This window comes from Chlamydotis macqueenii, chromosome 2 (assembly GCF_036417535.1).
Source record: "Chlamydotis macqueenii isolate bChlMac1 chromosome 2, bChlMac1.mat, whole genome shotgun sequence".
NCBI classification, from domain to species: Eukaryota; Metazoa; Chordata; class Aves; order Otidiformes; family Otididae; genus Chlamydotis; species Chlamydotis macqueenii.
In genome coordinates this window covers 62,077,953-62,092,859 of record NC_141557.1, presented here as the reverse complement: position 1 = coordinate 62,092,859, position 14,907 = coordinate 62,077,953, and the positions used below count along the sequence as shown (strand labels likewise).

At 40.8% G+C, this 14,907-nt stretch overlaps 1 protein-coding gene across 2 annotated transcripts in view; it reads left to right on the top strand.

Moving 5' to 3' along the window:
- Positions 1–224: 224 nt before the first annotated feature.
- Positions 225–14,907, top strand: part of SLC9A3 (solute carrier family 9 member A3) — a 60,353-nt gene continuing 45,670 nt past the window's right edge. For both annotated transcript variants that reach the window (XM_086741765.1, XM_086741766.1), the window contains exon 1: positions 225–420. In XM_086741765.1, coding sequence (XP_086597891.1) covers positions 225–420 — 196 coding nt within the window. The remainder of the gene's footprint in view (positions 421–14,907) is intronic.

Below are 14,907 nucleotides of genomic sequence, written 5' to 3'. Positions count from 1 at the left end.
GGCAGCCGTGCCGGCGGCGGCGGCGGGACAGGACCCGACCCGATCCCACCGGACCCGCTCCGCTCCCCTCCCCTCCCCTCCGCCGGCCGAACGCGCCGCTGTCCCGCCGTCCGCAGGCTGCGGTCGCGCCTCTGCCGAGGGACAAGGACCTCGCCCCCAAGGACCTCCGAAGAGGCGGGCTCTCTCCGGGAAGGGGAAGCAGGATTTTGTTGTGCGGCTGGGAGATGAGGCAGGTATCTGGAGTGGGGTTCCTCCTGGGGCTGATGGCTCTCCCGGTGGCGCTGGGACAGAGAAGCTCGGGAAGCCCTATAAATAGCAGCCAGCCTCAAGAGTTTGCCATCGTCTCTTTCAAATGGGATCACGTCAAGGACCCTTATGTCATCACACTCTGGATACTTGTGGCCAGCTTGGCCAAAATCGGTGAGTCTGGAGTTATATATTAATACATGTCCTCTCCCTTTCCCTTCCCTCTTCCCCTTCTCCCACCCCAAAAAATGAAGAAAGCTTATCGTAAGTCCACTGATCCCTTTTCAGGGGGTTTACTGTACTCTGTCCTGATTTCATAACACTGCCCTACACAATGCTTAGCAGTGTGATTTTCATCTTCCCCAGTGGGTCAACTGGTTCATTTTCAGTGCCTAGGACCGTGGCTTCTGCATCTGACGCCTTGCAAACCCTTGGAACCTTGCGTTGCTGTTGCTCCCGGCAAAAACTTTTTACAGAAGTGAAATAGAAATCCGGCCTTATTGCTTATACAATACCTATTCCAGTTTATGATATGCTATTCTCCTGATTATGATTGGTAGCTATATTAGCAAGCACCATCCAAAATAGACACTATAAACTACACTTGAACCTGTAATTCTCTGCTTTGCAGTACATTGCTGAATTAGTGCAAGAGTATAGTTTATAAAGGTAATACGTATTATCAGACCATATAATGCATCTGAAAAAAATACAAGCTTTAGAGCACACAGCATTTTCTTCCAGAAATTGGAATCAGTGAAAAGCAAGGACTCAGTCTAACTTCACTGTAGTTTACATGAATTTATATGAATGCTCCAGCACTTTTTTTTCTGGACTTTGTGACTTTTCCAAAAACAATCTTATGTTAGTAACACTGTTTGCTGAACTAGAAGAGTCACTCTAATTGGAACATATTGTAATTGCTTGGTGCTATTATTTTCAGTCCTTTTACCTTTGGATCTAAAAGCAGACCACTAGTTTGGCTCACATTAAAAATGTGATTTTAAATTTTCAACAAATCATCTCTAAAATCAGTCTGAACTCAGAAGATATGATCATCTGAAAATCCTACTAATGCTTTTCCATACTTGTGCTGTTAATACTAATTTGGGATAGCAGAATCACATTCCATGGATTTTGCATGTCACAGAGAATGGAAGATGTAAAAAGGTATATTCTGTCTAGCACATAAGCTAAACACAGCAAGACTTGGGTGGAAAATTCTGTCTCCAAATCCAACTAAAACATGTTAAATACGAGGAGTAAGTCATGCAGAAGTGATATTGTAAAGCATTTTTCAGTGCTATCTACATCTTGGGCTTCACTTGCTTAACCATGGATATATAACTAAATACCTGAATCACTGTTGGACTACACCTTGCAAGCAGTTTGTGTTCAGATGGTTGCCGCATTTACCTAAATTACATAAAAATACAGTTTTGTTTCAATTGACTTTTATTGGTGGGTTATATGCAGTAGAAAGCTGGGGAAAACGGACACAGGAAAAAACAGTGGCAATGCTGAATCCCTATAAAAATGTGCTAACAGTTACACACGTTGTTCATGTGAAACTTCTTTTTGCCGATACTCCTCTAAATAAGTATTTACATTCTGAATTATTAAGGCTTTGCTGTTGTGTGCATGTGCCACAGTTGTAATATCAGAGTAATATCAGTGCTGCACAGCCATATCTGTGCTGTGTCAGAAACGCAATGAAGCTAACAGGACAGTCAGACTGTCCTATATTTAAATTGCAATGGCCTGAATCAAGATTAGGTTGGATTAAAAAGAGCCATTTTACCATGAGTATTATCAAGACTATAAACTCTTGATAAAGCATTAATCATCCTTGGAGTTCAGGAGCTGAATGTTACTTGTTCTGTTTTTAAATTCTTTACACTTCTTCCACAGCTGCACAGAGCATGTCACTTACTAGCAGATAGTATCTATCATCAACTCCATCATTGTTCTTCCCCAAAGCTCTCAAGCTTGGGTTTTGTTTTTTTTTCCTCTCTTCACATTTGTAATTGTAGTCCTATACTAGCCTGGACATTGTCTCTGAAGAAGCAATTGACAACTGTTGTACTCCACTGAAAGCCTACGAATGTTCCTGCTTTCCCCACTAGTCACAAATAAACTACAGAAAAGTAGGAATGTACACTAACTGTTCAACAGCTTGTTAATGAAGAAAGTGTGAAGGTGTGCATATAAGTCAATGAGAAAGGGAAGAAAAACAAACAAACAAACAAAACAGCTTGTCAGCCTTAGTGTGTCAACGGTTCTGAAAAGTAGACCAGAAATAGATCAGAAGATTTTGAATGGCAAAAATGCTATGCTAGATCAAAGAGGACTTAACACATTCAAAAAGCAAACAGAAAAGAACTGAGGGAAAAAAATACAGAACATCTGCCCTTGTGTCTCTTGCTTTACTAACTGAAGGAGGGCAAAGGTAGTAGAGTCAAAATTCTGGTTTTGCTGTGGGTTTTTCAGCAGGGGAGGAGCTGTTCTTGTACATACAAGCCCACTTCTCCATGGCTACAGAGGCTGGGAGAGCTATTTTACTGGTGGATGATAGGCAATTGGGTCAGCAAAGGGTGTTTTAGGAACTGCAATTGGTAGCTGGGGATTAAAAGTGTATGAGAATATGCATCAGAATAACCTTATGGTTTTGTGGTTTTTTTGTTTCGTTTTGTTTGGTTTGTGGGTTGTTTGTTTTAAAAGTTTCAGTTCATTATGTTATATGTATTGGGGAAATGTGTATTTAACAGGAGATTTGTGTGGGTTTTCTGGGATTTGATGTTCATGTCGTGTGCATTCAGAATGTAAATTGGTGCTGACAAGGTATTCTGCAACATAGGCTATTATATGTGGGATCTCATAAGCACCCCAAATAGAAGTGTCTAGTGTTTTTGGCTTTGTGGGAAGGAAGTTGCTATTTTTAGGGTTCTTTTTGTGTGTTTTGTGTGAAGCATACTTTCATCTCTTGGGCAGGTCTACATATTGTTGCAAATGAACCTGTGGTGCAGTTGACTTAGATGCACTATAGGAAATAAATTAATTTGTCTGTGGCTACTATGAAACTTCTGATGCACCTCAGAGTACTGTTTTATATACTATAATTGACTTGATTTTATCCTCTTCATTTGAAATGTTCCAACTCTTTATTCTGAGGTACACTGTGTTCCACTTTGGCTAATGATCTTTATTTCCTCTTTTGATAGGCTCTCTTATCACTACAAATGAGTATCCTTATAGAATAGGGCCTATAAACTACTTACATGCGTAAAGCTAACCCAGAAAAACATCTTATCTACATGAAGAAGGTACATGAGGTACAGCTGAGAATTCTCCTAGTGGACTTCAGGACTTCACCTTCCTGGTACCTCAGTTCTCCAGATCAAACAAGCAATAGCAACGAAAAAAAAAAACAAACCCAAATACATACGTGTATGTGTATATAGTTATAGACTAGGGCATTTGCTACCAACTATATTGATAAAGGATGTAATACTTTTAATCAACATACTTGCACAATATAGTTCTGATTTAAGTACACAAGCACACTGACCAGCCTTGCACATGCTTTCTAAGTTCACTTCATCATGTCCTTTCCTCCTTCTTCATACATCTTCACTAGAACACATCTTGAAAACAACCTTTTAATAAACAGACATGTAGAAGATACAAACAGTGGCAGGAAGGTCTTCTACAGAAAAAGCCAGAAGTAGGAGGAAGATCAGAAAACAACTTTGGAAACAAGTAGAAGGAGCTGAAAATGGCCAAGAGAAGAAATAATTTGAACTCTGAATATTGTATACGTCTTTTTCTGACAGTATTTCTGAGGCCATGTCTATTGTGGGGGGGAAAAAAAAAGTATGCTTTCTACTTGGGAGATATCCACTGCATACTTCTATACTTGTTCAAAATCCTAGGAGACAGAGAGAGATTGTGTTTATATTTTCATTGGAGGTTATGTTGACGAACTCGTAAAATTCCTACTTGTGGTTTAAATCCTTTTGTGTACTGTAAGACTTTTCAGGATAGTTAATTGCTTGTCCCAACATAAAATTTAAAAACCCTGCAAAGCAGTCTTTCTGTCTATTTAGTCCCCTGAACTTGTTGAATGTGGAGCAGATAAGCAACTGTAAGAAAAGGTGGGAGAAGGAGTGACTATGAACAGGAATGAGGAAGGGTACATAGCATTTTCATTATCTGTGAGTCAAACCTCTTACCAAGTTTTGTTTTTTTTTTTGTTGGTATAGTTTATGATGAGTCTAAGAATGTCACAAAAGCTTTTTTTTTTTTAAATGTCTGTGCAGTTGTGCACAAATTCTAAAGGCTTTTATATTAGAAGTTTTAAAGTGGGAGTGAAATTTGAATCCAGGGCAGCTGGTAAATCCGTCTTCAGGAGTGCCACAATGCTTTGGAGGAAGGGGGAAGAAGTGATTCAATAACAACGAACAAACACTTAGAAGAAGGCTGGCCTAGGGATATCTCAAAAAAAATACTGTGTCAGATGGACTTGAGTCCACCAGCTCTCAAGACCCGAGGAGGACATGAGCTGTAAAGCACAATGTATCCCTAAGCTCACAGAGATACGGATTCCAACAAATGCTCTAGCTCCTGCATGCCCAGGTCCCTTCATGTTGTCTCAAACCACTCTGAGAAAGGAGCTCTTCAGACTATTTTGTTAACAAAAACAATAGCTGTGGAGAATTTTAAGCATGTTAGGGATGGGCTAGGGAAGAAACTGTGAAATGCAGGTCTAACAACCCATCCAATTTAGACTCCTGGGGCAATATTTTCTTTGAAGAAATCGATACCCCTCCCTCCAAAGCAAACTGTCAAAACAAAAGCCCATTTGATTCCCAAGTTCCTCCTCCTGGCGTTTTAGCACTAGTGAAAAGTGTCAATTACTTAGAGAAAGTGATTTAGAGTATTTTTAATAAAAGCAAAAAAAAAAAAGTGAGAACAGCTCTTGTTGGCAATTCTTCAGTAAACAACATATTGAGGAAGAAATGTTGAAGGATGCTTAGCAGAACTTTATTGGAATTGTTTAACTGAAAATGGAGTCAGACTCAAATGATGAGGATACTACCAGACCCTGCAAAGGTTAAGCTATCAGCCTTGTCGTGCTTGTTAAAGGCTTCTTTCATTAGCAAGTGTTAATATGAAAAAGGACTTTGCATTGTGACTAGGAAGTCTGGACTTGGCTATCTTCCCCCATATCCTGAACAAGATAGAAAGGAAAAAAAAATATATATTTTACTTTTATTTTGAACTAAGTAGAAGCTGGAAGAGGTTGACATACTCACAAGGGAGCCATATGCATTTCCTTCCTGGATATAGCCATTTATTACCCATCTTAAAAACAATTAAATCGAAATGCTATAAATTTGTGCTGGCAACTGTTATGTAACCGGGGTATCTTCATTTTAGTAAGGTGCTGTATTTCGTCTTGCAAAGTGCTGTTTAGAATATCTGTGAGATAGGAATGTTAGTTACTGTAAAATCTTTGCCTTCTAAGGAATTACCTTTTGTATGCAGCAGCTTTTAGGCAACTGAAAACAACATTTCCAACATAGAATAATAGCTTAGCATTTCCAGTTCTAGAAGCAACCGTGTAAGCCATATCTTTATTAAATTTATGATCTGTAAATTGATGCCTATTTCCACATTTTATTTCCATTTTACACTTACACCTTACTCATCCTTTTCCTGTCCTTCCTGTCTCCCTGAAACACGCATATCTCTTCTCTCCCCTCCCCCTCCAAGTCTTGCAAGTCTCAAGTCTTAATTATTTAGAGTAGGGAAGAAGATATCAGGACAGTATAATTCGACAAGATTCAGATTACATCCCCTGGCGAAGAGCAAGTGTACAATGGCAACTTGTGTGAATTACATAAGAAAACAATGGCATTTTGAGAATGGCCCTGAATTGAATACAGTTCAGGCATGCATACCTAAGAAAGGATCTTTGCCATCAATTACTTTCAGGCACCTGTGTGCAAAGTGCTCGGCGTTCTCTGTAGAACAATGGAATCCTTTTAATACTGTAGTCTTAGAATTGTTGAAACCATTGATTTACTGTCTTCAGAGCGAAAGCCACTTATTACTAAGAGTGATCTACAACCCCCCGAAGTGACTGTAAATCTCATATGGTAATGCAGCAGACCACAGGTCTGCAAGTAATAAGTGCAAGCAGCAAACCTTTTCAGGTGTACACATGTTCTTCAAGTGAAAGGCTTTATGAGGTCTCATTTGTTTTTGTGGAGTTTCGTGTGTTAGAGATGCCTAGCAGGGAAGCTGGTATTGGAAATCCTGAATTATTACTTTGACCTGGTAGTAAGAAAGTTGTCTTTCCAGTTGTTTTGACTCATACCACCAGAAGTCAGTGAGTTTCAACATCAGTTTGCTTAAATAAATGTTTTAAATTCAAATGCAAAACTTAGTTTCCCCCTATTTACCATGTTCTAATTGCTCTGAAGTACTGAGGTAATGGATTACTGAGTTATTCTGTTCCTTCTGTACGGCTCTTTCTACTCCAAGATGAAGCATTGAGTCCAAAGTCACAGAAGAATATTTCTTATCTGAATATTCTTTTTGCTCTTTCAGGAAATTGTCTCTGATTTTTCTTATGTCTCTGCAGTAGTGCAGTTAAACTAATGTCCCAAAATACCAGGAGCTCTAATTATTCTTCAACTTGCTAACAAGTAGCACCCATTTAAAATTACAGACCATTAAAACAGTCTTGGTAAACTGCAGAGCATGGCTGGTTGTAATATTTTGATTCATTTTGTAAAACAGCTTAGAGTATTCACCCCTGTGAAAGTGGGAGTGACTTGATACCTAGTTGCCTGTGAAGTCAGAAATACTGAAACTACAGGCTGACAGGTAAGAGCTGACCGAGATGGAATGCAAGACCTCAAGTGGAAACACTTTTAATTAAGGCACGAATATTTAATGTTTACTCATGGAAGACGAAAACTGGAAGATATTCTGAAAAGCTTATGAAAAGCAGGGGTTTTATGTAGATAGATCTGGAGAGTTTTCTCCTTCCAATAACTGAAAGTAGATGAAGTCAATCTGGATTCACTTGTGCCTAGGTGAATTCTGCTTTTATCTGTTGAAAGAAAAAGTGTCTCAGTCTTTTGTCAACCCTGAATGTTAAAACAGCAGTAGTCAGACTCCAGGAAAGGAAATGTCCAAGTAGAGGGCACACTGCTTTTCTTATGAATTGGCTACAATTTTCTCTGTTTCCATTACAGTTCTAAAAAAGTGGGAAATAGAAGTTTTATGGATTCATTACTTCCAAGAATTGGGCTTTGAGGAAAATATTAAACATTCAGAAACCTATAAAGGTCTTGAGCCAGTAAGACTTCATAATGAAAAACTCCCAAGTTCAAATAGATTGTAAACTAGTGGAGGGACTTGTCTAAACACAAACCGTATTTTATGTTAATTATTTTGTTATAGTTAAAACATTCTAACTCCTTTACTACAATTAATATTTCTACATTGGTTTGGTGGTATAACAATATTCCAGGGACTAGATGACATATGTTGATATAAGATGGCTTTATTTTTATGTAAGTCAGTCACTACTAACTGTTGCATTGGAGGTATAGTTGTTATGTGATCATACATAAAACTAAATATAGTTGTAGTATAGAGTTATTACAATTCTCCTACTCGAGGAGAATAGCAGTACTGATCAATATCCGGATGTAGATTTTCAGGCCTTGAGAGCTTAGACATATGTTTAACATATTTATTTAATAAATGTTATTTAGTGGTTTAATCAGTTACAATATTCAAGCCAGAGTGAATAAAAAAGTGTTTGAATGCTTACTCTTCTGTTTCAATGCGTAGTCTAGAGTTTAAACCGCTATAGGACTTGATTTGAATTAAGTTGCCAGATTTTCCACTGATATAGTTCTGCTCCTCAGCTATTCCACCCTACTTAGTTCTGGGATGACTTTGAGACAATAGAGAGCTGAGGAAAAGCACTCTTTCGAATTGGGTCAGTGAGTGATAAGGACGAGTACAACAACAGTAGTTGTACAACAGCACAACAGTAGTTACCAGCCTCCAATTAGAATCATAGAATCATAGAATGGTTAGGGTTTGAAGGGACCTTCAAAGGTCATCTAGTCCAACACCCCTGCAAGGAGCAGGGACATCTTTGACTATAGCAGGTTGCTCAGAGCCTCATCCAGCCTGGCCTTGAATGTTTCCAGGGACAGGGCATCAACCACCTCTCTGGGCGGCCTGTTCCAGTGTTCCACCACCCTCAGTGTAAAAAATTGTTTCCTGATGCCTAATCTGAATCTCCCTCCTTCTGTTTTTAAAACCATTACCCCTTGCCCTATCTCAACAGGGCCTACTGAAGAGTGTCTCCCTGTCTTTCCTGTAGGCCCCCTTGAGGTAGTGGAAGACCGCTATAAGGCCTCCCTGGAGCCTACTCTTCTCCAGGCTGAACAGCCCCAACCCTCCCAGCCTTTCTTCATATGAGAGATGCTCCAGCCCTCTGATCCTCTTCACAGCCCTTCTCTGGACCCTCTTCAACAGGTCTACATCCTTCTTATGTTGGGGGCTCCAGAGCTGGATGCAGTACTCCAGGTGGGGTCTCATGAGAGTAGAGCAGAGGGGGAGAATCACCTCTCTCAACCTGCTAGCCACGCTCATCTTGATGCAGCCCAGGATGCGGCTGGCTTTCTGGGCTGCAAGGGCACATTGCCGGCTCACGTTGAGCTTCTCACCTACCAGGACTACCAAGTCCTTCTCCTCAGGGCTGGTCTTGATCCATTCTCCACCTAGCCTGTATTTGTGCCTGGGATTGCCATGACTTTGCACTGCTCATCACCACCTTCAGGGCTTGATCATTCAGCCAGTTTTCAATCCGCCTCACTGTTTGCTCATCTAGCTGCTGTGGTAACAGCTTGAGTGGCTATGAAGCTCTTATGTGAGACAGTGTCAAAGGCCTTACTGAAGGCCTGACAGACACTAGCCACTCCTCTGCCCTCATCTACCAGGCCTGTCATTTAATCGTGAGAGTTAACCAGGTGGATCAGGCATGACTTCCTCTCTGTGAAGCCATGCTGACTAGTCCTGAGGAATTTCTTGTGCTTCATATGCCTGGCTTTCCAGAATTAGTTGCTCTATCAGCTAGAACTGCAGATCCTGGTCTTTGGATTAGCGGTGTTCATACATAGATAGAACTTTATCTACATCCTACCTGGTCAAAGAAATCAACGCTTCTGCATGCTGTTTTGATGGAACCAGTATACTTTGATTAACTGGAGCAAAATCACATACTAACATACAGAGGAGAGGAAAACACGTGATGGCCGTATGGTGGCCACAATGGTCATGACATCATGAATTAAAGAAAGGAATGACAAGGTACCAGCATAAAGTTCAGCTTTCCTCTAACTTGGGTGCTTCCTGATCAGAATGGTTTCAGTTTTCTGATCCAAATGACTTTCACTCATATGTCCCTCATTCTTCTGCCTTCTCTTAGCTGACACAGCATGAGTTCCATATCCTATTTTAGACAAACCATTCTCCAGGATGTGTTGGTATTCTACTGAATAGCATTACTTGATGGAAATATGCAGTGAGATCTATTATCTGGTAATATGAAACTCAAACAGTAGCTAGCTGATTCAGCAGGAACATGTGTAAACCTGGAAGTGGTGGTTGTAGTGTTCGCTGCTTCCTGCAGAACAGAGTGAAAGATCTGCTTCCTACAAATTTCTCTTCTACCCCCTACTGTATGCCAGAAAGCACACTTCTGTAGTCCTCCTCGGTGCTAGGTAGGTATTACTTCTGGGTGTTCCACTTCCCTGAATTGCAGCACTGGTACTTTGGCATCTTATCTCTGTTTCCCTGTTTCTAATGGGATTTTTCTCAAGAAGACTGCCTTTCTTCCTCTAGAAAAAGAATCACAAAGCAAAACAAAAAAGAAGTAAAAAACTCAACCCAACCAACTAACAAAAAAAAAAAAACACCCTCAGGCAAAAATATGTGGGTGGATATTCCATCATTACAGTTCTTTCCTCTCCTACAGGAAGGACCAGGAAATTTCCGAGCCCACAATAGTTGTGGTTATGGTGGTCTACTGTCACTTTCTTGTAAGATACTAATTTGTCTCCTGTCTTCATTCCACTTCACAAAAGACTGTACAAGCTCTGACTCTGGATAGGAGAACATTTCGACTACTGAACTGGTATTTTGTCAAGGTGTATTACTGGAGTGTAGGTGAAGATATTTTGAGCTCAGTTGTCTGTTTAGAGTAGTTGCCATGGATGATCATTAGTGGAGGATAGTGTATTATTTTTCTAAGTAGAAATATTTAGTAAATATTGTGTTTATTCTCATGCTTCTTTAATACTTGCTACCATAGATGCCATGTGGAAAAGCAATCATAAATATTTTTCTAGGCAAACCACTAATTTAAGTTACATGCATAATCTTTCAAGTGCAACAAGCTGAATTAGATAACCTGCATTTAAAATAAAAAATGAACAATTTTGTGTTGACCAATGCACTGATCAATAATGAAAAAAGTAGGATAGAAAGTACTGTGAGAAAAACGGCAGGATGGAAGCTATGGACAAGAGTGCTATTAGGTATGTTGCATAAAAGTGATGTAATTAGATTGTGAGGTGAAAAAGAAGAAGTGGGAAGTATGTACATAGTTACATTCAGTGTGTAACAAATAAATGTATTAATTTCTTTTTTTCTTAATTTCTGTTGTTTTGTTATCATAAAGAATATAAATATTTTACTGTCATCAGAGGTTTTCTGTTAACATATCTTCCATTCATTGAAAGGATTTTGTCGTAAACTACTGCCTGACAGATTCTGTCAATATATCCATTAGTCATAATTTTTTATCATGAATTAGCAACACAAGATTTTTTTAGACTTTGCTCTGTAGAGCTTCAAGAAGACAGCTTTTTCTCTTGGGCAATCTGTCCTCAGGGAAACTCACCCAGTGGCTTTACATGTTGGCCTGTGGAGTACAGTGTAACTTAGAGGATGTTACCTCTAAGAGGTGTAAAAAGAACATGCATAGCAAGGCTTAGTTTTTTCCCCACTAACAAGGCATTTCCTAGATAAGACAGATAGTCAGCATCACTTTGTTCTCTTCAATGTTATGCTAAGTATTCCTTCAAATCAGGGAGCCACTTTTCTACCTGCTCCCAATAATCAAATAAATCTTCATTTTATCCGCGCTTTTAAAATACGGATTATATATCTGCCAATTGCTGCACTGTTGCTAATCTGTACATGATTATACCTAACAGATATAAAAAACCAATATGGTGCAGCTACCCATAGTTGCAGCGTTTGAAGTGCTTTTCTGTTTTAGAATTTACTTTTTTTTTTTTTTTTTTTTTTTACTTCTGTGTTCCACAATCTCTCATGCAGCAAAGTCATATGATTCAAGACAAGAATGAAAGACAGGTTGTAAAGCGAGGAAGGTGGTAGCTGACTCAGGCCAGTTACATAAGTGGTTATGTAGCATCCAAAAGAGAGCCTGAAACTTGTGTCCTGTAGTGGTGAAAATTTACATTGCTTATGCAGTAAGAGTGTCTGGAAAGAAAAGTCTTGTTTTGTTACTTTCTTCTTGATAATATTTAGAAAAAAAGATCTGCACTCTTCCAAAATCTTTATTAGCGATAAAGGACATAGCAGGTTCAGAAACTACACGATTTTTGGGTTTTTTTCACAGCGTGACAGATATGGCATTGAAGTTAATGTAAGATAAATGCTTTGTAATCCACCTTCGTCCACCCCCACCCTCAAGTTAAAGCAATCAGTTTTCAGACATTCTGTAGTCTGAGGATGAGGTTATTACACTTCACCTGAGTCTAAAAAAAGGGCTGTCACACTTATTATGGAGTTAAGGGGAACAGCAATTCATTAGTACATAATACATTAATCTTATTTATAGAATCATAGAATAGTTAGGGTTGGAAGGGACCTTTAAAGGTCATCTAGTCCAACCCCCCTGCAAGGAGCAGGGACATCTCCAACCAGATCAGGTTGCTCAGAGCCCCATTGAATCTGGCCTTGAATGTTTCCAGGGATGGGGCATCTACCACCTCTCTGGGCAACCTGTTCCAGTATTTCACCACCCTCATTGTAAATATTTTTTCCTTATACCCAGTCTGAATCTACCTCCTTCTATGTTAAAACCATTACCCCTCATCCTATCACAACAGGGCCTGCTAAGGAGTTTCTCCCCATCTTTCCTATAAACCCCCTTTAGGCACTGGAAGACTGCTATAAGGTCTCCCCGGAGCCTTCCCTTCTCCAGGCTGAACAGCCCCAACTCTCTCAGCCTGTTCTCATACAAGAGGTGCTCCAGCCCTCTGAGCATCTTCGTGGCCTTCCTCTGGACCTTCTCCAACAGGTCTACATCCTTCTTATGTTGGGGACTCCAGAGCTGGATGCAGTACTCCAGGTGGGGTCTCGCAAGAGTAGAGCAGAGGGATGGAATCGCGTCCCTCGATCTGCTGGCCACACTTCTTTTGATGCAGCCCAGGATGTGGTTGGCTTTCTGGGCTGTGAGCACACATTGCTGGCTCATAGTGAGCTTCTCGTCAATCAGCACTACCAGTCCTTCTCCTCAGGGCTGCTCTTGATAGATTTTCTTATTTGTGCCTGACATTGCCCCAACCCACGTGCAGGACCTTGCCCTTGGCCTGGTTGAACTTCATGAGGTTCACATGGGCCCAACTCTCCAGCCTGTCAAGGTCCCTCCAGATGGCATCTCTCCCCTCCAGCGTATTGACCACATCACACAGCTTGGTGTCATCAGTAAACTTGCTGAGGGTGCACTCTGTCCCACTGTCCATGTTGCCAACAAAGACGTTGAACAGGGTCGATCCTGATACTGACCCTTGAGGAATGCCACTCATCATTGGTCTCATATGGCCGTTGACCATAACTCTCTGAGTGCGACCATCCAGATGATTCCTTATCCACTGAGTGGTCTGTCTATCAAATCCATATCTCTCCAGTTTAGAGATAAGCATGTGATGTGGGACAGTGTCAAATGCCTTGCACAAGTCCAGGTAGATGATGTCAGTTGGCAGTCCCTTATCCACCAACATTGTAACCCCATCACAGAAGACCATCAAATTGGTCAGGTACGATTTGCCCTTAGTGAAGACGTGTTGGCTGTCACCAGTCACCTCCTTATTTTCCGTATGCCTTAGAGTGGTTTCCAGGAGAATCTGCTCCATGACCTTGCCAAGCACAGAGGTGAAACTGACCGGCTTGTGGTTTCTCAGGTCTTCCTTGTTTCCCTTTTTGAAAATGAGGCTTGTGCTTCCCCTTTTCCAGTCTGCAAGAACCTCACCAGACTGCTATGACTTCTCAACTCTGATGCACAGCAACTTGGCAACTGCATCTGCCAGTTCCCTCAGGACAGATACATCTCATCAGGGCCCATGGGCTTGTGCACCTTCAAGATCCTTAGATGGTCTTGAACCTGCTTTTCTGCTACAGTGGGTAGTTCTTCATTCTCCCAGTCCCTGCTTTTGCCTTCTGCAACTCGGGTGATGTGGTTAGAGCCCTTGCTGGTGTAGACTGAGGCAAAAAAATCATTAAGCACGTCAGCCTTCTCCATGTCCCAGGTAACCAAGTCTCCCATTTCCTTCCGGAGAGGGCCCACATTGCCCCTGGTCTTCCTTTGTCCCTGACATACATAAAGAAGCTTTTCTTGTTGCCCTTGATGTCCCTGGCCAGATATAATTCCATTAGGGCTTTAGCCTTCCTTACCCAGTCCCCGGCTTCTCAGACAATTTCTCTGTATTCCTCCCAGGTTACCTGTCCTTGCTTTCACCCTCTGTATGCTTCCTTTTTGTTTTTCAGTTGGTCCAGGAGCTCCTTGTTCATCCAGGCAGGCCTCCTGGCATTTTTTCCCAACTTCCTCTTTGTTGGGATGCATTGATCCTGAGCTTGGAGGAGACGCTCCTTGAATATCAACCAACTTTCCTGGGCCCCTCTTCCCTCCAGGGCTTTATCCCATGGCACTTTGCCCAGTATACCTGTGAAGAGGCCAAAGTCTGCTCTCCTGAAGTCCAGGGCAGAGAGCTTACTGTGTGCCCTCCTCGCTGCCCTCCTCACTAAGCATCTTGAACTCCACCATCTCATGATTACTACAGTCAAGGCTTTCCTTGATTTCCTTCATTTCCCACCAGTCCCTCCTTGTTGGTGAGAACAAGGTCCAGCATAGCAAGGAGTGTATTTGTGTTTGTAACTTGAACTTGTTTTTGCAACCTTAGTTCCCTTGCATTTCAGTAAACATAAGTACATATTGTTTTCATGTCTTGAATACTTGTACTGAAGAAAATGGTAATTAAGTGAAAAGCTAAAGCTTTTTGCTTTGAGGCAAAACTATTCTTTTTGAGCACTCAATAAAGTATCTTAATTCTTCAGCCTTTCTTAAGGAACACAACTTAGTTGACCTTACTAAAAACTATAGTTTTCAAGGCATATTCGCTTGAATAATGGTGTTGGGTGTTTGAAAGTATGAGGATGTAAAAAAAGCAGGAGGAAGTATGAAGTTTCCTTCTGTTTATTGTGATTTAGAAGTAAAGATTAAAACCAGTCCAAGATAAACCTGCCACTGTAGGTGGA